This window comes from Ursus arctos, unplaced genomic scaffold, assembly GCF_023065955.2.
Source record: "Ursus arctos isolate Adak ecotype North America unplaced genomic scaffold, UrsArc2.0 scaffold_7, whole genome shotgun sequence".
NCBI lineage: Eukaryota > Metazoa > Chordata > Mammalia > Carnivora > Ursidae > Ursus > Ursus arctos.
Genome location: NW_026623089.1, coordinates 15,820,395 through 15,843,080, shown reverse-complemented (window position 1 = coordinate 15,843,080; position 22,686 = coordinate 15,820,395). Strand labels below are relative to the sequence as shown.

The 22,686-nt window shown below is 50.9% G+C and overlaps 1 protein-coding gene across 1 annotated transcript in view; it reads left to right on the top strand.

The window, feature by feature from the left end:
- The window catches only part of VWA2 (von Willebrand factor A domain containing 2), a 45,701-nt gene that overhangs the window by 16,624 nt on the left and 6,391 nt on the right, over positions 1–22,686 (top strand). The window contains exons 6-11 of the mRNA XM_026494179.4: positions 3,888–3,997; positions 11,900–12,094; positions 15,766–15,899; positions 16,498–16,630; positions 18,952–19,007; positions 21,576–21,683. Of these exons, the coding sequence (XP_026349964.3) occupies positions 3,888–3,997; positions 11,900–12,094; positions 15,766–15,899; positions 16,498–16,630; positions 18,952–19,007; positions 21,576–21,683 (736 nt within the window). The remainder of the gene's footprint in view (positions 1–3,887; positions 3,998–11,899; positions 12,095–15,765; positions 15,900–16,497; positions 16,631–18,951; positions 19,008–21,575; positions 21,684–22,686) is intronic.

Here is a 22,686-nt window from a genome sequence, read left to right as displayed (position 1 = left end):
GTCGGCAGAATTCACACCCTATCACATGGCAGATGGATAGCTGGCATGGTGGCTCTGTGTGTGTGTGTGTGTGTGTGTGTGTGTGTGTGTGTGAGAGAGAGAGATATGTAAGGGGTGGGTGCTGATGGAATTCAGCGTCCTCCGAGAGGGTAAGAAAACCACGACAAAAGACTTCGTGGCTGGTGCATGCTGGTACAGCTGTGTCAACCACAGGTCCCCAGAGTTCAGGGAATTAAAACTCGGTGTTGCCAGACCACATCTAGATTGTGGCATTATGTTCCAGAGGCTGATTTTTAGGTTAGAAACTGGCAAACCAGACAGTGCCCACCACAAGGAGCCAGCACAGTGAGCACTCTGGAAACTTCCATAGATGAGGGAAGCTGATTATCAGGTTCAGGTGAAAGAGGGTGCAAGAGTGGCTCTGTTTCATTCAGATAGAATCTGGGCGTCCAGAGAGTTCTATTTGGGCTCGACCTGAGAAAAACTCTCTTTCGCAGCAAGATTCATTGAGTAACGGGGTTGGGAGGTTCTGTTGCAGTGAGCGAGTGAGCGTCTGGACCTTGAGCCGCTCAGACTGCCTGGAATGCTAGCAAAGGGTGTTTGCAGGAGACCCGTTTCAGAGGGTTCGGTCTGATTGTGCTTCACGTTTTGTGCGTTCGCCGCTGCGTTTCTGTGACTTCTTATAGCTCTGTGTGCAAGGGCTCTGCACCTTACTTTCTTCAGGTTGCTGTCAATTAAGGCTTCTTATGGATGCTCTGTTGTGGAGGTGGATTGAATGTGTTTGAAGTCTTCCTCCCGGCGATTAAAAGCTGAGAAGTTCGCCTCCTGGCTCTAATACAGTGATTGCGGCAGGGCCATTTCGCTGCAGTGAGAAATCTGGGCAGGCTCGCTCCTGAGCATACAGTGAACCCAAGATAAAAGGCAACTACTTTGCTCCCAAACCACCAATTACATTAAATGCCTTAACCACTGACTCGAGCTATTTCCATCTTGTTTTGTTTTGAAGTTGTATCCTTCCTGTTTAATTCAAGAAAATACACCCAGCTGCTGGTCTCAAGGGAGTTGGTTTTTAACTAAGGAATCCATTCACATGGTTTAATTAGAGCAGATTCAATGCTAGTGTCCCTTCTGCTCACATATTTTCCATCTCCCCAGCTTTCCTACCTGCTTGCTTTAAAAAAAAAAAAAAAAGATTTTTATTTGAGAGAGAGAGTGCACGAGCGTGCGTGCACATGGTGGGGAGGGGGCAGAGCGAGAGGGAGAGAGAGTCTCAAGCCGACTCCATGCCGAGTGTGCCGCCGGACGCTGGGCTTAATCCCACGACTCTGAGCTGAAACTGAGAGTAGAACGTGTAACCGACTGTGCCACCCAGGCGCCCCGTCCCTACCTGCTTGCTTGAGCACCCTTCCAGAATCGCTTCGTGCAAACACAAGCAATACGCAGTTTATCATTCTATATGCGCTGTTCTATCCCTCGCCTTTTTCTCTTCAAGTTATCTTGGAAGTCTTTCCGTATCTGCGTATATACGTAACATAGGCACTAATATAGATCTGTATTGTTTTTTTACAGCTTATTAACATTCTGTCGTAAGGATTTTCTGAGGTTTAATCAGTCCCCTATTGATGGACATTTGATATTACAAATATACCGTGAGCTTGTAAATCCATTATTTCACATATATGGAAGTAGATCTGTAGGATAAATTCCCAGTAGCTCTATGTAATTATAACTTTTTTAAAAAAGATTTTTAATCTATTTATCAGAGAATGAATGAGAGAGAGCACAAGCCGAGGGGAGGGAGCAGAGGGAGAAGCAGACTCCCCACTGAGCAGGGAGCCTGATGCCCATCTCTATCCCAGTACCCCAAGGTCATGACCTGAGCTGAAGGCAGATGCTTAATCAACTGAGCCACCAGGCGCCCCTGCAATCGTAACTTTCAATAAATATTGACAAATTGCTCTCCATGGATGCAGTAACATTTATGTTCTTACCAGAAATGTTTGAGAACTTGCTAGTTTCCCCTGCAAACATGATGTTTAGCTTTTTGCTACATCTCTATGTGGTACAGTTAAGCACCTTTTCTCATACTAAAGAGGCATTTGTATTTCCTGTGTGATCACTTTGCCCATTTTTCTATTGTGTTGTTGGTCTTTTACGTATCAATTCCTAGACACTCTTTACATATTGGGAAAGCTAACCCTATGTCTCTGACTTGAGTTGCAAACAACTTTTCCATTTATCTTCTTTTTTGATGGCATTCTGGCATGTTTTGCCCTGCAGAACTTTTCTTTATTTAGTCAGATTTACCAACCTTTTCCTTTATGGCTTCTGGATTTCAAGGCTCAGTAAGGTCTTTTTCCACTTTGAAGTTAGAAAGAAATTCTTTCAAGTTTTCTTCTAGAACTTTCATGATTACATTTTTTTCACGTGTAAATCTTGAATCCATTTGTGATTGATCCTCTGTTTTGTAGGTGGCTGTTCAGTTGTCCCAATATCACTTACTGACTGGACCATCTTTTCTCCACCAGTTGGAGATGCCACTTGATCACAAGCTAACTTCGAGGGAGATTTCAAAAGGGTTGTTCCTCAGAATCTCCTGAGCTTCACTGCTGTTTTCCAGTGTCCATCTCCCACACATGCCCACCCAAGACTTAAATGTCTTTCCCCTGAAGATGCTCACCAGCTCCTCCTTAGAACTTCCTGTTAGAGCAAGGTCCGTTGGGCCGTACTCACCGGGCGCAGATGCAGCTGGCCCGGGGGGGCTGAGTGCTTTGATGGCCTCCAAAGCACCATGCCTGTTCGGGGATCAGCAGTGAAGCAGCTCCAGTAGTAGGTAAAAGGCAGCCTCATTGCTTAACTATGAATCACTCGGCCTCTTTGCAATCTTGGCCAGGACTGGGGTTAGTTAAGAGCATAGTAGCTCAGAATGCAGTTTCTCCTGGGGTTTTGGAGAGCCGGCGATCGGGTGCAGGGCTTGGGCCCTCCAGATGAGGCCTAAGTGTGTATAGCCTTTTCTGCTCAAGACAGGCTAGTGTCCTAAGGGCCCAGAAGGTGACTTCATTCAGTTTTCTGTCTCTGGTTTTGGAAGGCGTTGGATTTTCTTAAATGGCTTCGTAGATGAGGATGCGAGATCTGTTCGGAAGCACCCGTGGCTCCGCTTCCACCGTGGAGGCACTCCAGCGCCAGTGTTGCTCGTCTCCGGTTTAGATGCTAATTGTCCTCCAGTGTGACTCCGGTCTGCAGAGCCGGCCTTTGCCCAGCTTGGCAGGCGCAGGCCTGGAGGGACTGCCCCACACCCACCCGAGGATGTGTGCGTGGTGGCCGTGGGTCACTTCTGCTGCACCCTGGGTTGGGTCGGCAGCATTGTGCTGAAGGCCCGTGCTGGCTAGGAAGGCAAGCTGTGTAACTGAGGCTTAGTGAGGGTCGGAGGCAAAGTCCAATGGCCCGGGTCCCCTTCTTACTAGCCCTGGGCCAGATCCGTGTCCTCTCTACATTTTAGTCTCTCCAGCAGCCATGTGAGTATTGATGGTGCCTCTGGGTTAAATGAAATAACGTGTGAGTTTGCACCTGGGAGGCCTTTAGAGAGGTGTGACCAGAGACCCCGCCCAACAGTTGCTCACAGCCCAGCCGGGAGAACTGCCAGAATGTGGGTTGAGAAGTTTGAATTGGTGGTTGTCAGTACAGCACATAGGCAGATTCACTGTTTCCTTCCAGCTGCTGCTGCTGGTCTTCAGAACCTTCTTTTAGGGGCACTGGAGAAAGCCTTGGTATTTGTTGAGTGGGCGGGAGGCAGGGTCATTCACCTTTCTCGTCCCTTCTTTTCCCTGAGGAATGTTTGTGACTTGACCTCGCTCTCAGATCCCTGGGCCCTCTGTCTCCTACTGCAGGTCAGAGTGGGGGCACTCCAGTTCAGTTCCGCTCCTCGTCTGGAATTCCCCTTGGATTGGTTTTCATCCCAACAGGAAGTGAAGGCAAAAATCAAGAGGATGGTCTTCAAGTATGTATGATCAGATACCGCCATGGTTAGGATGAAGCCAGCTGCTCTTAAAATTGCTCCCTCAAAGGGTGTGTTTGGCCTGAGAGAGGGCTGTGGTTTGGCTTCTAGAACCCCAGCTGTGCACAGTGGGTAATGAGAATTCCCTCCTCAAGACTGCTCCTTATTATTACATAACAGTGTCCCGGGTGAGAACTTACATGCCAGTTAAAAAAGAAAGTCTTTTTGCTGCTTTTGTGTGGAGTTGTCCGTGAACCTGGGACCGAGTGGCTCGTGAAGGTCGAGACCCGTCAAGGGCAGGAGGTGGTGGGAAGAACATTGGCTCTTTCTCCCAGTTCTTTCCCTGGTGACCACTGCAGCTGGGACGGCTCACCATGCTTCTTGGAGCCTTGTTTTTGTCTCCTAGAAAGAGTCAGCGTCCCTCTGTTATTAAGAATGCTTTAAAAATGACAAATAGCTGTTTACGTTGATTGTCCTCCAGTGTGACTCTGGTCTGGAGAGCTCATACACATATGTGTTCTATACGTTATGTATGTAGTAGGGTCATAACGTTATTCACAGTACAAGTCAGCTGATGTGTGTGTATATGCAAATATGCATATGTCAGTATACGCATATTTTGTGTATGTTTTATATACATGTATTTTCTATACACACACGTATCTATATGTATATGAAAGCGTGTCGTATACACATGTCACACACACACATTCACAAACTCGCCAGAAGAGTGCCTTTCCTTCCACTCTGATCTCTGGATCCTCTGTGGTGTCTGCTGCCCCTTTGTGCATGTGTGCACTGACGTCCCGCTGACGTCTGTGGTCCCAGCCATTTGTAGCCAGCCACCAACTCCAGTTGCAAAGGCCCTGGACCGTGCATCCCTTTCTCCAGTCATGGGCCTCTGTACATCCACCATGCCCTCAAGAAGCCCACGTCCCTACACTGGGCACAGCAGGAACTTTGGGGGCACTACAGGCCCCCAGGCACCCCAAGTGACTTCATCTCTGGCTATTTATCCCAGCCCAGGGGTACCCCGAACAGAACGAGAGGCAAGTGAAAGGCAAGAAAGTACAAGAAAAAAGAGCACATTGAAATGTTTGTTTAAAATGACATTAGTGTACACTGGTCTCTCCAGTTCCCTTGGAGCCTTCTACCCTTGAGGCCGCCAAGAATGGTTTCCTATAGAGAAACAGTCTTGGGCTCCCATACCCAGAGCAGCCCTTGTTAAAGTGAGGTCTTTGGTCAGAAGGTCTGGGTCGGAGTTGCCTCGGGAGTGGGTCAAAAATGCAGGTGCCTTGGTTCCCTCCCAAACCTACCGAATCCCTCTCCGGGCTTAGGATACTTAGGATCTATACTTTTAAAAGGTCTCTCCCACTGCCTCCCTGCCCTGTGATTATTACGCATGTTAAAAACATCTGTATTGACCTATAATTTAAATACCGTGAAGTTCACACATTTAACATGTATGATTCAGTGATTTTGAGTGTATTTTCCAGAGTTATGCAACCATTACTGTAATCTAATTTTAGAACATTTTCATCATCAAGAAACCTTGTAAACAGATATTTCTCCAGAGAAGATATATAAATGGTCAATAAGCACTCAAAAAGATGCTCAGTGTCCTTAGTCATTAAGGAAGTGCGAATCGAAACTGTAATGAGCTACCACGTTACGCCCATTAGCAAGGCTAAGATAGACAGTAGCAAGTGTTGGAAGGGATGTGGAGAAATTCGAACCCTCAAGCACCGCTGGTAGGATTGTAAAATGGTGCAGCAGCTTTGGAAACAGTCTGGGAGGTAAACACAGACTTACCATGTGACCCAATGACTCTACTCTGAACGAATTGAAACTGTATGCCCTTAGAAGAAGCTTGTATACTGATGTTCAGAGCAGCATTGTTTATAATTGCCAGAAAATGGAAACAACACAAATGTCCAGTGAATGAATAGATCAACCAAATGGGATATATCCAAACGATGGAATATTATTCAGCCATAAAAAGGAAGGATGACATGATTCATGCTCCAACATGGATGAACCTTGAAAATAGCGTCCTCAGTGAAAGAAGCCAGACACACAAGACCACATGCCGTATGACTTCAGTTATATGAAACGTCTGGAATGGGCACATCTCTGGAGACAGAAGCAGATTAGTCACTACCAGGGGCGGTGGGGAGGAGGAGTAGGGAGTGACTGCTAAGGGGTGTAGGGCTTCTTTCGGGGACGATGAAATGTTTTGGACTTAGTGGGGATGGTTGCATAACTCTGTGAATATGCTAAAAAACCAGGGAATTGTATACTTCTAAAAGGGTGAATTTTATGGTATAAGAAGTATATCATTACTGATATAACGTTTTATTACAAAAACATCTTTGTACCCATTATATGCATGCTAACCTTGGCAGAAGAAAAAGTAACCTGTTGGTTTAAGTTTAGGACTGAAAGTCAAAAATGGTTCGGGTGACTTTGACTCCATCATCTGGCTCCGCGCTCTTCTGAAAACAAAGCAAATTGCAGCAGATTGGTTCCAAAAGGCACTTTAGAGATTATCCAGGATCTATTCCAACCTGTTATTTTACGGAAGAGACTAGTGAGGTTGAGAAGGAGCAGGTGACTTGGCCAGGACCACGGAGTCCTGCGGCTCATCTAGTGGTCCCCACCCAGCTGTCCTTTTCCACTTCTTTCCACCCTTCCTTCCCGCCCCCCGAAGAGTTGGTTGGTCCTCTTCTCAGCTGTGGTGAAAGTTATAACGGAGGGCTTGAGAGCATTGTTCACAACACAGGAAGTCCCAAGACTCAGTAAGAAGGTGCCAGATGAGGACACGGCGGGTGGAGGAGGAAACCTCTTTTTGTGTCTGAAGAAGGTCAGCTCTTCTCATGGGGCTGTGCATGGTCAGCGCTCGTGTGTCCTAGGATGACTCTAAGAGGTGGCAAACACGGCAAGGAGGCAGTAACTAACTTTTTGGCCACAGCTGCAGGGTCGCTGAGGCCACTAAACATTAAGACGTTGTTATTAATCAGTACAGAGGAATGTTGGCTGAGTGGGAGTGATGACCTCCCCGGGACTCTACCCTTTTCCCGCAGTGAAATTTTAAATGTTGGACTGATTAGGACAGCTCTACCCAGACCCCCAGATACTTGCCTTTTAGACCACAGCGATCCCCTGAAAGTGTGTTTTGAGGTGGCTAAGGAACCGTCCTGACAACCACTTATCGCTACTATGCAATAAGAAGTTTAAAAAATACTGCAACCTAACCTTCCAGTATTGCACCCTGTGATAACATAAAATCGGATAAAGCATGGGCAGCCAAATCTGCTCTGAATTTCCAGAGCTCCCGGCCAGCTGGCTACGCGGGCTCCCTCAGCCATTTCCCTAATCTCCCAAGAATGCAGCAACTCTGATTTTCTGTGATTGCATTTTTTTTTTTGGACCCTATCTGTAGCTTTATCAGAGTTGGACTGTATTTATATAGCTCTGCGGAAATAGCACTCACCACTTTACCTTAGCATAGGGCTTTTCTAGCTATCCGTGGTGTCTTTCAAGCCACATTAACATTTACACATAGCTTTTAGAGGAGTTATAATTACAAAGCTTTTGTTCTTTTTTAACTTATTTGGTGTGTCTTTTTGCATAAAGCTGCATTATCTTTCACGCTGGCCCTTTTTAATGGTTATTTAATAACCCAATCAATTGAACTATCATAGTATATTAAATCATTCCTCTAACAGAGTACATTTACATTGATTCCAAGATTTTTGTCTATTGATTTAAAAAAGAAAAAAAACCTGGCCTGTAATCCAACCCTCTACCAACAGTGAGTTTTCTGATGAATTATTTTTCAGAATCTGTTCCATGGATTACCTGCATCAGAGTCATTGGGGCAGAGGAAGCGGGTTTAAAATGTAGATTCTCAGCCTGGTCACACACCCACCACCAGTTTGGAGTCTCTGATGATAGGGTCTGAGATTCTCCATTATTCTGCCTCCCCAGGGATTTTTATGCTCATTCGAATTTTAAGACTAACTTAAAAGATAAACTTCTTGGAGTAGGGCTGCTAGTTAGTTTATCATGTAACTCTCACTGGTGGAGCGGTCACCAGGTACTAGGAGACACTGGGTGTAGCATTTAATCCTCAGTGCTGTTACTTTCCCTACCTTAACAGGGAAGGAAACGGAGTCTCAGGTTAAGTAACTTTTCTAGTTTCCGTGGCTAATAAATTTCAGATCTAATATTTGAGCCCCACTGGCTCTAGAGCCCGTGTTCTTTAACCCACTTGAGTGGCAAGATGTATAGATTCTAGAACCCCACCCCAGGGGCGCCTGGGTAGCGCAGTCGTTAAGCGTCTGCCTTTGGCTCAGGGCGTGATCCCGGCATTCCAGGATCGAGTCCGACATCGGGCTCCTCCGCTGGGAGCCTGCTTCTTCCTCTCCCACTCCCTCTGCTGTGTTCCCTCTCTCGCTGGCTGTCTCTCTGTCACATAAATAAATAAAATCTTTAAAAAAAAAAACAAAACCCACCCCACCCCTGCCAAAAAAGGTCCATGCATTGCAGTCGCAACTCCCTGGGACAGTAGTCTGTGAGGCTTCACTTTCAATCTGGTTTAGTCCCGTTTGAGACAAATTGGAAAAATTTTGGAGAGACTCTAGCCTCAGACCTCTGTTGTCTGGAGCCAGACCCTGAGCTCAGAACAGTCGCTGAGTTAGAAATGCTCCACAGAGTAAGAAACGCAGATGTGGCAGGGTTTCTCCTCGTTTCTCAGAGTTCAGAAGTCTTTAAGAATCTCACCTGACCTGCAGAGTTCCAGTGGGAAGGGTGGGTTAGGCAGCAGAAGTGGAGAGGACAGATGGCGCAGGCATTTGTGTGCTGTGGTATGAAGGGCAGACGTCCCACAGGCCAGGACAGTTGGGAGCCTGGGCTCCCATGTCTTTGACATTTGATTTCTCTCTAACCACAGCCAGGAGGCTCGTGGGGGCACACTGCCAGGGGCATGAAGGCCCAGGGAGCTCTGTGGTCACTGGGGCACCTTGGCTTTTGGTGAGCAGAGAGCATTGTGACCATTTAGGTCAAACGGTATAGAGCAGGGGTCAGTAAACTTTTCCAGTGAAGAGCTGTAGAGTAAATATCTCAAGTTTTGCCAGCCATGTGGTCTCTGCATAGACAATACATAAATGAATGGGCATGGCTGTTTCCCAGTAAAATTTTATCTGTAAAAATTGGCACTAGGCTGGATTTAGCCCAACCACTAGAGAGAGAGACCACTGGCTTTGGAATCAGCCTGACTGTTTAAACTCTAGTTCTGAGCTCCACTAGAATGGCTGTATAATGTGTTGGTTAAGAACTTGGGTTCTGAAGGTGGAGGGTCCAGGGTTCAAGTTCTGCCTCCACGTTCATGAGCTGTGTGACCTTTGATAAGGCCTTTCCCTGGACTCCCGTATCTGAGAGAGCTATGGTGAGAATTACCTGAGCTTAGCACCTGCCCACACACACACACACACACACGAGTGCACAGTCGTGCCTGCCACGTGAGAAGTGCTCTGGAAATATTAGCAGTTAGTAGTACTGTTCTCTGGGCTGGAGTTTCCTCATCTGTTAAACGAGGGTAATATGAACACCCTTTTTTTTTAAAATTTTTTTTTTTAATTTATTCATTCGACAGAGATAGAGACAGCCAGCGAGAGAGGGAACACAAGCAGGGGGAGTGGGAGAGGAAGAAGCAGGCTCATAGCGGAAGAGCCTGATGTGGGGCTTGATCCCATAACGCCGGGATCACGCCCTGAGCTGAAGGCAGACGCTTAACCGCTGTGCCACCCAGGCGCCCCTAATATGAACACCCTTTACCACAGTTGGAAGGATTACATTCAGTAACAGGAGCAGGTGAAGTATTTGGCGTGAAGTGGAAAATCAGTGCGAGTATTATCCTTTAGAAGCGGAAGACCGTTTGCCTTCCAGGAACCTTAGAGGAAGACTCCTCACAGACACACAAGGTTTGGTAAAGGTAGTAGTCTTCTCGGAAATCAAAATCCTCTTGGTTGTCCTCAGTATCTCATGTGCGACCCAGCACAGCGTGAGGAAGGGTGGGGGTACCTGGTGTGCTCTGCTCCCCTTGAACAACCCCCTTGCCCAAGCCAGACTCTGCTCACCGGCCCCAGGATGCGCTGGTGGTGCTCCCCAGTGTCTTTGCTTACACCCGTTCCCTTGACTGGAGTGGCCTCTTCCCCTGGAGCCTGTTCCCGACAGCTCCTCTCCACCATGAGGCCCTCCTCAGAACTCTTGTTAATGGTCATCCTCTCATTGATGATGATTATTTGCTGGCAGGTCCTGTTTATTCAGCTAGACCGATCGTTGGATGAGGCTGGGATCACGTTATGCTTCCTGGTCTCCCCCTCACCATCTTCCATTTAGAGGGTCCACAGTAAACACCAGGGGGCTGAAAGCTGGCTTTCTGATCGATGCAGACGCTGATGTGGAGTAGACAGAGTCTTGATTCTAGGAGCTAGCCACTCTTGTTGACATTTACTAACTTAATGGAGCTCCGCAGAGAGAATTGCCCTTCAAGAGCTCACTTAGGACAGAAAGCAGTAAAAGTGAAGAATATTCTGGGCCTGCCCCATAAATCCTTCCAAGCACACTCCTCCTTGCTCTTCCTCACCTCTCTGCTGGATGGAGAGGTCTTTGAGGACTGAGAGGAAGGAGGAACCCCAAAATGAAAGGAGCCTGGATGGATCCCTGAGGAGCTGCTTGGGGGAGAGCAGATCAGGAGAGATGCCCTCAGGAGGCAGGAGGACCATGTCAGGCTTGCATGAGAACTGAGCGTTTTCAGTGTTGCGTTTAAAAAGTATACACACATTCTCTCTCTCTCTCTCTCTCTCTCTCTCTCTCACAGACACACACACACACACACACACACACACAGGCATTCACACACCCGGAGAGATTGGCCATGCCTCCTGGCAGTTGTATGTTTGCACAGAAGAAGAACCCCTGTTGGGCCCTGTGAGAGGCAGGCATTGTCTTCCCTGACAGTCCGTGTGATCTGAGAATAATTGTGCACCCCCAGATCCACGTCTGTGATTAGCATTGCAGAGCGACCATCTGACAGTTTACTCTGTGTGTACAGTTAATACCCGTGGTGATTCCATCGGCCCCAACACCGTTTTTCATGTCGGATGTGTTGCCACCCACTGAAAGGTTTGGCCTAAAACCCGTTGTGGGGATTCACCATTTTCTGCCCGCTTGACTCTGAGAGCTGGCAGCCTCCCCCCCAGGACTGTGGGAGCCCCCTGCTGTAAGATTTAGTAGAGACTCTGCACTGGGATTCCAAGCTCAGCGGACCGTCCCCTGATCTGGAAGCCGTCCATCAGTTCAGCCCTCCAGCACCCAACCCTGAGCTGGAAGTGAGCCAGGAAGGCCTGATCACAGAGGTGACCCCCCTCGGACCCTCGGATCAAAGCCCTGCCCTTGACTCTTACAGATGCACACGGTTTTCTCCAGCTCAGGGGTCTGCTTCCCCACCCCAAGGAGAGGCTGAGCTGTAACAGGATGATATAGACGGGGGGGGGGGGGGGGGGGGGTTGTTAGACACACAGGGTTGCCAGCCCTGAGCGGTCACCGGAGGCGGGGCTGGGGTGGGTGTGAGAAGAGAGTCAAAAGACGTACGCAGAGAATGACACTATCACGTAACACAACAGAAGTGTGCGGGGTGAACCTTCCGTCCCCGGGGAACAGTTCATTTCTACTCTTCACTATGGTTCAGAGGGTGAGAGGGTGCACGCCCGTGCTGGAACTGTCACTTGGAGAGCACGGCTGTCACTGGTAACCGAGGAGCCCCTCATTTCAGGTTGTCATCCGGCCTCACGTCCGCGGGCGACTGACTCCTCTTTGTCTCCTCCCTCTGTGTGAGCTCAGAGGAGGGCGCACAGAGACAGGCCTCGCCCTGAAATACCTTCTGCGCAGAGGGTTCCCGGGGGGCAGAAACGCGTCTGTGCCCCAGATCCTCGTGGTCGTCACCGACGGGCGGTCCCAAGGGCCCGTGGCGCTGCCGGCCAAGCAGCTGAAGGAGAGAGGCGTCACCGTATTCGCCGTCGGGGTCCGGTTTCCAAGGTAAAAGCCATGGTCGCGCTGGGACATCCTGGAGACGGTGGGGACGCGTCATAGCCACAGGAAGGGAGGGGATGCAGCCAAGCCACCCTGGTCCTTCCTGGGCTCCGTCCCTTCCTTGCTCCGTATGTCGTGCCGGAGCGCAGGGAGCGTCCAGTCTGAGAGCGCGCCTTGTCTCCAATTTAGGCTGAATACTGGGTCGTCAGTGCCAGAAACTTGACTCAAATTCACGTGGGCGGAAATGGGAATTCACGGACTCCTCTAATCGTACTGGGTGGGTTGGGGGGTGAGGGGTTCCTTGGGGTGAGCAGGAGCTGGGGACTTGAACGCCATGGTGCTCCGGTCTGTCCTCCATGCACACCTGCTGTTCCCTCAGCCTGGCCCGCAGAGGGACCAGGACAGTGGCTGCAGGTCGCGCCCAGCTTCCCCCCCTCCCCTCCGCCCCGGAGAGAACAGATTCATGCTTCCAGTTTAGTGTTTCCAGTAATCTGAGAAAGGCTTCGCATTAGCTTGAGTCACAGCCCCGCTCCTGGGGCCAGGAGAGTGCGGGGGGTCTTGGGCAGGCCGCTCCCCTCACCGGACCGCTCTCTCCAGATGCCGGAATACGCTTTCCACGAGTCCGCACTGCTCTCAACCTTAGAACTGGGGTGCCTTTGTGGGCCTCTCATCGTTGGTGTTCAGTGAAATGGCTCTGGTCCTGGTACTGTGCCTGCACACAGAAGTCTCTCTGTTAATCTTAGTACGTTTTTAATTCTGTCAGTCAGTAAATACTCCAGACACTATTCTGAGTTCTCGGGATACAGAGACCGTACCAGGTGCCTGCCTTCACAGAGCTTCGTTCTAGGAAGGGAACTAGACGATAAACAAGTGAATAAACAAGTAATGTAATTTCAGGTAGAAATAAAATGCAAAGGAGAAAAGGGAAGGGAGGAGGTCAACAGAGTGACGAGAATCAGCCCAGCTATTTTAGAGAGGGGGTCTGTCAGGAGTTGATTTTTTTGAGCAGAAACTTGAGTGAAAGGAGTAGCAAGTCTTCCAGACAGCAGGAAAAAGAACAGGGTAGGCAGGCGGGTGGCAAGCGTGAAGGCCCTGAGGCAGTAGCTAGCTTAGTGTATCCGCCAGCGAGTGTCTGGAAGCTGGCAAACAAGGGGTGGATTACAAGAAAAAGGGTAGAAGAGGTAGGTGGGAGTCAGGTCCAGAGACTCTGCGAGTCATAGTCGAGACTTGAGAGTTTATTGTGAGCAGATTGGGAAGTCTTTCGATGGCTTTGAGCAGGGAAATGGCACGTATCGGCCAACTTTTTTAGAAGATGACCCTGCCAGGTAGAGAAGAGAAGGCGGGGCCAGGTGGAAGGAGAAGCAATACTGGGGGACGTGGGGCATCGAGTCAGGCAGCCTTTGGAGCTGCTCACCCAAGAGGTGATGGTGGCGTGGCGTGGGGAAGCACTGGGAGCCACTGAGGAATGGTTGGACTGAGGGTCTGTTCTGAAGGCAGAGCTGCGGAGTGGCCACTGAATTGAATGTGGAGGGAAAAGTCAAGGATTTTGGCCTGAGCCCCACAGTGAAAGGGGTGCTATTTCCTGAGATAGGGAAGACTGAGGAAGAATTAGGGAAGCGGAGTACTGTTTCAGGTCAAGTTTGAGGTGCAGATGGGACGTCTGAGTGGAGAAGCTGAGTTAGCAGCTGAGGTAGGAGTCTGGGGCATAGGAGAGAGGATGGAGACCTTGAACTTGAGGATGGCATTCATGGCCTGAAGATCGCCTAGGGGGGCAGTGCAGAGAGGAAAGACCACCACGGACCAGCATGTGTAGTACTAAGGGGACATCCCGGGCCACGTCCTGGTGGTGCTGACGGTCACCACTACCGTCATCATGTTGTTGTTACTGGTGGCGAGACCACCTTTTCGTGGGCTCTTTGTGTGTCCTCACATACGAGGAGATAAACCCGGTGAGAGAGGAGAGGAGGGTGTTGCTTCCTGGCTCACCTCCCACCCCCTCCCACTCGGTGCTGAATCGACTACCTTGCACATCCTAGTGCCCGGTTTGTCAGGGAGGATGGAGCCTCCCAGATGGTGGAAATATGTGTCCCGTTCTGGGCTTTGTTCTCCAGCTGCTAGCAGGAGCCATGCCTCCCAGACTCTCTGTGCCAGAGGTCCAGTTTGCTTTGTTTTGTGTGTTAATCCGTCGTGGCCTGAGACTTTAGAGAAATACAATACAAATGAGCTACTAGGGAAGTAAAATAAAAAACAAAGAATATGAGCTCAAATGTTTATTATTTGATCCAAGCAGACCGAAAAGGACTCTGTCAAGTTGCTGTACAATTAGGTTCTAAGTGTTTATTCTCTGTCTATGCTTGTCTGGTGCTGGACGAGGGTGAAACATTTGGGGGCCTGCACCGGCCCACAGACCATACTTTGAGGACCCCTCACTTAGAGGAATCGAGAAGCCAGGGGTCAGGAGAGGGGACACTGCTCAGCCACAGGAACCATCTGAGGAAGCCCGTTGGGTTTCCAGGCCCTCCTGACCCTTCTGCCCCAACTGCTGGTCGAAGGCCAGGTCACTGTTGACCAGCGGTTCTCAAAATGTGTTTCCTGGACCAGCAGCATCAACAAGCGAGAACGTGTTAGGAACGCACACGATCGGGCCCTAACCCGTTGAATCCGGAACTCTGGGGCAAGCGGCCTCCATCGGCAGTTTGGCCCTCAGTGATTCTGATGTCCACCACGGTTGGAGAGCCACTGTTGCGGCAGAGGGAGGCTCTGTATGAGATTAAAAACCTGCCTCTTTCCTCCTGGTAGTATTCATTAAGCCCCTTCTCTGATGGTTCTCAGCTCTGGCTTTTGTGAAAATGTGCTGCTGGGCCGGGAGAGCTGCCCCCTGAAGCCCCCGTGTGTGCCAGGTGCCGTCCTAGCCTGGGGCGGGGGGAGGTCCTGTTTACATGGCTTCAGAGAGAATGGGGAGTTTTACATAAGTGAATCTGAGAGAGAAATGAAGTTTCGGCCACATTGCCAAACCTTGGTCTGTTGGATCCATTTCTGGTGGGCAGGATTCTAAATGCATTGCTGACTACCCTGTCTTCTCGGAAAGGTTTCTCAGCATCGTTTAATGCTTTCTTCGCGCCCCAGGATGTCATGCCACACGTCATTTTGGTCCCGGGCCCGAAGAGCAGTGCCCTCTGGCTCTTGAAGGGTGCTGGCTCCTTCCTCCACACATCCTCACGTTGCTGGCCTCTGAGTTTGTACGTCGCATTTCTCATTTGTCAGGATTTTTCTCTATCACAAGCTGGCCCCATTTGTGCTCGTCTTACTGCCGCCCACAACCACTTTCCTTCATTTTCTTTCTGGTTAAATTTTTCTCATCAGCTGTGGGTGACGCAGCCAGACCACTACATCCACGGGGACCATGTCTCCAGTGAGAGCCGGTGGTTCTGAAGCTGCGGGGGAGGGGGGGGGGCTTGTGCATGTTAGGACCCGTGCTTTCGCAGCCTCGGGGCCTTGCTCTGGTTCACTGCTGGACCTTACCGAGTCTTCGGTGGGTGAGGCTCCCGCTGAGCGGCTTCTGGAGCAGTGGGGTCGTGTTATTGTCCATGGAGCCCATGGCATAGGGGATGGCTGGACAGGAAGGTAGGGGCCAGGCAAGGAGCTATTGTAACTTCTCTGCTGGGGTCTGGGGACAGGTGGGAGGAGCTGCACACGCTGGCCAGTGAGCCGAGGGAGCAGCACGTGCTCATGGCCGAGCAGGTGGACGATGCCACCAATGGTCTTTTAAGCACCCTCAGCAAGTCTGCTGTCTGCACTGCCGCCTCTCCAGGTAAGCCTTCCAGGCTGGGAAGGAGTGGTCTTGCCCATGTGAAAGTGGGGTTGGGACGTTCCCCAGGGCCAGAGGTCAAGAGGCTCCCCAGGAAGGGGGAAGGCAAGAGGAATGGGGTCTAGCAGCTTTGGCGCTGGGGTGCTCTGCTCTCTCGACCTCTCGGTGTCAGGCCCTGTGGACTTTGTCAGCTGGGAACCCTGAGTTTGTCTCCATGGGATAGAGGGGCCCAGGGTTTGGGACCCAGATCTTGGGGGCCCCTGTGCCTCTCCCCTCTTCAGAGGGAAGAGCCAAGTCAGTTCCCCGGCCATGCACAGGGATGCTTCAGCTGGGATGAGGTCTCTGCATTCCTGGTTGTCATTGTCCGGGTCTCCCCAGGAGCATGTTATGTAGAAGGAACACACGTGCATAAGATATAAAAGCTGTGTGTGGAGGAAATGCTCAGAGACCGGCCGCCCAGCCAATGCAGAACAGAGGCCCTGCCCTGGTGTGCTCTGTCCTGCGAGAGGCAGAGGGTGGCCAGGGTTGAAGGTGATGGAACCATGGCTGGGAGAAGGAGGCGTAACCCTGTCTTTTCCATCGGTGTGCCGTGTGGACACAGACTGCAAGGTCCAGCCTCACCCCTGTGAGCGCAAGACGCTGGAGACGGTCAGGGAGCTTGTCGGCACTGCGCCGTGCTGGAGAGGATCGCGGGGGACCGGTGCTGTGCTGGCGGCCCTCTGTCCCTTCTCCAGGTTTGTGCTCATGGTCTGGGGTCAGAGCCGGAGGGCGTGTCTAGGTGGAGAGGGCTCACCTGCTGCAGGGAGGACAGCTGTTTAGGGTCTTGGCCAGGGAGTGTGACAGTGCTCAGAGAAGACCTGGGAGGGAGGCAGGGACAGAGCTGTGGGGTCACAGGGAGGCTCACAGCTACACAGTGGCAGAGTCTCGTAGACACACTGCCCAGGTGCCCATAGTGAGTAAGGCTGACAGGGTCACAGCTGTTCTAGAAAGCTCATAAGTGAACCAAAGCTAGTCTTCTAGGGCCGTGGTCTGGACTTGGGATAGTGGTCTGATAATTTGGTTCCTCTGAATACTAGTTTCTGTATTTATGGGGCTGAGTCAGGAGGCTTAAGGTCTTGGTTGAATTCCAGTTGTGGAGGCCATGGAGGATGCAGTACTTGTCAGATCTGGAGCTTAGACATTCTAGAGCATCTGCTGCTCGGCGGTCAGCCATTTTGGGGAAAATTCCTGGACCATCCCTTGGCACTTTATCCAGACTTCCTGCAGTAGAGCAGGTCAGCAACTGGTAATCCCACCTTCTTGCCTTTCCTGGAGAGCCAGGGGTAATGTTTGAACCAGCTGCATCTGTGCCCCTTGGCCTGCCCTCAGTGATGAGCTCAGGAGATATACGCAGCAGTGAAATGGATTGGCTGAGAACCCGTGAGCCACCATGCTGGGCTGATGGAGAGTCCGAAGACTGTCTTGGCAGGGAAGGGCCATGCCCTACACCTGGGTCAGAGGAAATAGGGCCATGTCAGAGGCCACTGGAGGCCCTCTCCTGAACCCAAGCTTTCAAGTGAAAGGAGGCAGCTCTTTGTTTCCCACTGAACATGTTCTGAGTGCCCGCGCTGAGTCAGGCAGTGAGGAGATAGGCACAGACGCTGCCCCCAAGAAGCTTGTGGTCCAGGGCGGGTGTTGGATAAGAAGACCAGGGACCACCCTCAGGTGTCTCGGGTGCCGGGATGGGGCCTGTCCTCCCTGGGACATCACGAAGAAGGGGCTGCTTGAACAGTCTTGAAAGATGCGGGAACCCAGTGGCTCCAGGCAGAGGCATTCGGAGTTGGGAGCCCCGGGAGAGGCTGGTGGGTAAGGTACGCTTCATGGCTCTGTGCTCTTATGCTGGAGTCGGGCTGCTGAACTTTTAATTCCAACATGGCCACTAATGAGCTGGGAACGTCCCACCCCTTCTTCTACATTTGAAAGGGGGCTAATAATAGTACCTACCCCATAGGGTTGTGGAGAGCAGGTGGGAATTGATATGAGTACACTAATATTACAGGCTTCTGGAATGATGCCTACATCAAGTAAACTCTTCATCAAGTCCCTCATTCAAGAACCACTCACTGAGGGCCTCCTGTGTGCCCAGCACTCTCCCAGGTCCTGGGGAGTCAGCATGGACGTCTCAGAAACAAATCTGCCCTCGTGAGCTGACACTCCAGTGGCAGGAGGCAGCAGTAAATGAAATGAATGCATAAAATAAACTATTAGGCAGGATAAGTGCTACAGAAAAAAAGAAGAGATGGGTCAGGGTGGGGTGGGGAGTGGTGGTTGGGAGCAGGGTTGCACTTTTAAGTAGAGTGGGCAGGGAAGGCCTTGCACAGAGTCCAGACCCGAGGGAGCTAGGGAGGGAGCCATGGGCAGCCCCAGGCAAAGCCCTGTGGCCAATCTCTGCTCCAACCATGCCGATTCCCAGTGCAGGCCTGGGAGGGGTCCACAGAGCTTTCTGGGCGAGGACTTGCGGTTTTATGAAGTCACTAGGGGTAGATGTAGAGAGGGAGAAGATTTCTCTTTAATGAGCTGGCAGCTTGGCAGACTTCTGGTTGCAGCAACTCCTTGAGTTTTGTAATTGACTTGGCTTTTATCCCAAGTGGATGTTTTGTTCCGGGGAAGATTGCCCTAGAGGTGAGCCTAATTAGCCTGCCCCACTGGTGGGCAGCCTGGGGGAGTCACACAGCCAGAATCCAGTTGCCTACTTCCCACTATTTCCTGCCCCGCCCCACATGGTGCTAGGCCCGGAAAGTAACTCATAATAGGAAGAGTTTTGAGCACAGATTATTTCCAAATTCTGACATGATAGCCAGTTTACATTTTTAAAAATTGTTTCTGGGTGGTTTGAAACATTCCCCACCCTGGGTGCAGTTAAAAGCTGGGGTAGAATCAAAGAAAACAAGGTGGTCTTTCTTCACCCCATCTGCATAGGAATCTTATATCAGCTTGTAGAGGTTCAAAAAACCTTCCAGGTTTCTGTCTTCCTGTTAAACTTTTGATCTCTACCATTTGCTCCCTTGGGTTGTAGCTGGAAGAGAGTGTTCCTCACCCACCCTGCCACCTGCTACAGGACCACCTGCCCAGGTACAGTCTGCCTCTTGGATTCTCTAGTTCTTTCTGGGCCCCGGGACTCGGGGGCTTCTAAAGGGGCATTTGCGTTCCTGGGCCAGAGGGCGGGGTGGGAACCAGCTCAGGGACAGAGAGACAGGCATTCCGGAGGCAGAGGAGCAGCTCCTGCTGCACTCGTTCCTCCTTTGCTCAGCGGTACTTTTTGCTAAGAACAGAGTGAAGACTTAGGAATTGCCTTCCTTAACCAGTGCCCCTTGTGTTGACAAGAGGCAGAGAAGGGCGCCCATTGAGCTCCAGCTGTACAGATAGAAAGCCTCCCATCCGGCACCAAACTCTGGGCCAGACGCTTAGCCTCCGTTTCCTCCTCTATAAAACAGGGATAACGGCTGTCCCTTGTCTGGAAGGCCCATTTCCCTGCTCTGTATGGTAGCGGCTATCATCAGTGGGATCCTAGCGAAGATTCGTAGGGAAGGCCCACAGAAGCGCTTCATCAGCTACAAAGTCCCAAGCAAACAGGTGGACTTAGCAACACCATTAGGCATCATTCAACCTGTTCTCCAGTGGGCCTCCCTGCTCCCCATGCAGGGGTCTAGTGCACCCCACTGACCTGGGAACACAGAAATTACACTCAAGCGTGTTGGCATCGGCCCTTTACGGATTGGCTCCTCCTGATGAGGCAGAGAGCACGTCTCCTGGGGGCAGAGCCAGTGGTCCTTCCGGCCCCGGGTTCGCTCACCTCCTTGGCATCCTGTTTTACAGTTCCCACATTGCTGGCTTCTGAAGCACAGGAGACACTGAAAGCTGGGTTGTTTTTGCTCAGAAATTAAAGTGTGAGCCCATAAGGCTTTGGAAGCGCAGTGACCTGGGTCTGAGTCCCAGCTTTGCCCCTTTCCAGCTCTTTGATCTTTATGTCACTTGTAGCCTCTGAGCTTCAGTTCCCCATCGAAATGAGGGGGTCTTTACAGGACGCACCTCCTCGGGCAGTGAAATGAGAGCATGCGGGTGTGGTGCTTCGCACAGGACCTAGCACAGAGGAGCTGCTCAGTTAAAGGCCGGTGTCGGTGCTGTTGTTGAGCCCCATGGTTGTTTCCATGACACGCCAGCTGACGGAACAGTAGGCCTGGGTGCTCAGGGTGAGCCTCCGTAATTTCTGCCTTCCAGAAGCATACACTTTAATTTCAGTGACGTGATCACCACGTAGTGTATCAACATTTTTACGTAGAAAGGACAGAAATCGCCATCTCCAGGGATAACCGCACTCTGCTACTTAGTAAGCCCTTTGAATTTAAGATACATGAATTCATGAAGATCCTGTCTGTTCTCTGGAACTCTAGGAGGGAGGTCATGTGGTATTATCTGCATCTCACAGTGGTTGGTCAGGAGCTCAGATACTGACCAGAAGGGATCACGAACAGGACACTGCAGAATGGGCCCGATTTTGCTGTAGGCTGTGGTTCCCTGGGTGAAATATCCCCTTCGAAAGAGACTTGCCCAGGATTTGGACCTCACATCCAAAAACAAATACTGCCTTCACCTGTTACAGAGTGTTGGCTTCATGCCAGGCTTTGTGCTGAGACTTTCCACGGATTAGCTCATGTAATCCTCACGATAACACCCGGAAACAAGTTCTCATCATCCCTTTTTAGTGGAGGATATTGGGGCTTGCCGTGGCTAATTAAGGTGCCCGAGTGACTGGAGGAGGCCACATTCGTAGGCTCCAGGAGCCAAAGCCTCGCCATTTGGCTGTGTCAGTCTGCAGAGGCCGCTAAGGACCACCACGGAGAACTTGAGGAATGTCCCCTTCCGCACCAGCTGTTCCCTGCGTCTCACGACACCTGTGTGGTGGCCGTGGTGCTACTGAGATCTTCATCCTTAGGGAGCCTTGGTCCAAGACCAGTTCATCGTCACGGCCACCTGCAGGCTTCCTTGGCAGGCGGGGGGTGATGAAGGCACGTGACGCAGTTCCCTAGAGCTGCTGTCACAGAGCACTACAGACTGGGGCTTCAGCAACAGAAATTTACTTTCTCACCGTGGTGGAGGCTGAGAGTCCAAGATCAAGGTGTCGGCAGGTTCTGTTTCTTCTGTGGCCTCTCTGCTCAACTTATCGATGGTCGTCCGCTCCTTGTGTCCTCACGTGGCCTTCCTTCTGTGCACCTTGCTGGGGTCTCTTCCTCTTCTTATAAGTCAGACTGGATTAGGCCCCATCCTATCCTCATTTCGCCTTAATGAACTCTAAAGTCCCTCTCTCCAAATACAGTCATGTTCCAAGGTACTAAGGGTTAGGACAAATACATACGGATTTGGAGGGATGCAGTTCAGGCTGTAACAGTCCGGGGGCCATTGGCACGTCCCCTGTGAGTCTGTAGTGCATGCAGGGCCTGATGGAGCCCAGAACGGAGTGTCCTTTGCACCCACAGCCAGCTCCTCTGCGTACCTCACTCGTTTTCCTTCCCGTCTTTGCCACTGGGGTTATGGCTAGGTCCCTAGTGGTCCTGGGGGAAGGAGGGAGCGGCACCTCTGATCAAACCCCTTCATGCGTCTGAGCTGACATGCTGGGCTGTTAATGGGCATCTCTCTTGATAGGCGCTTGTGACTCACAGCCCTGCCAGAATGGAGGCACGTGTGTTCCAGAAGGACTGGACAGGTACCACTGCCTCTGCCCACCGGCCTTCGGAGGGGAGGCTAACTGCGGTACGTATGCACGGCTCTTCTAAGATATACCGTGGGGGAGCAGTGGAGCCTGGGCTCCCCCTGTCCACTTCCCACCCTGCTAGCCACTAGGTAGAAACGGGCCCTTGAGTTTCAGAGCTACCTACTTTGCAAGCACCCCACTGATCTGTGTTTCATGTGAAATAGCCTCTGGGTGTTCCGTGAGTAAGTGACCCCAGTGGGCAGGGGTGCCCTGGGTAGGACAACAGCTGCTGGCTTACTGGCTTCAGACTGGGCCACTGCTCCAGCTCTGAGTGTTACCGGGCCCTGTTGCAGGCTGACCCTAGTCAGCTCTGAGGCCTGGTTCTGGGCAGTCTCGTCTCCCCTCTCACAGGAAAAGGAGCAAGGGGCCTAAAGGTTTAAAAGGTATGAGATGAAGATTGTAATAGGCTTTACCTGTGGGGTTGTGGAGAGTTTTTAAATAAGGTAGATGTGAAGTGCTTTGTAACGATGGACATATAGTAGGAGCTTGTTAATAACTTTTTAATACATATATATGTTTTTATTATAAAAAATGTTTAAGTAATAACTTAAAAAATCTAGTGTTGGGTCAACTGGAGATGTATATGGAAGAACTAAATCCTGACCCCTGACCTCCCAAGCTACACACAAATCAATTCCGGTTCGATCATAGAACTAAATATAAAAGGCTAAGCAGTGAAGCTTCTGAAGGGAACATAGGAGCCTATCTTCATGATTTGACGTAGACAAAGATTTCTCAAACAGGACGCAAGAAGCACTAGCCTTAAAGGAAGAAAGTTCTAGATTACATTTTAATTTTTAAAAAGTGGTCAGATGGAGACCCATAGTGAGAGCCAGAAGGGAGAGCTGTGTCTGGCCCTGTCGAACTCGGTGAGGCGCCCCCCGGCCCCTGACGCCTCCGTGTCTCTGCCCCGCCTGCTCCTGGGAGGGAGGTTGCTCCTGCGGGTAGGGTGGCTGGATGGCTGGGCTGAGGCGGTGGACTTGCGCGCTCCAGGGGGCCGTG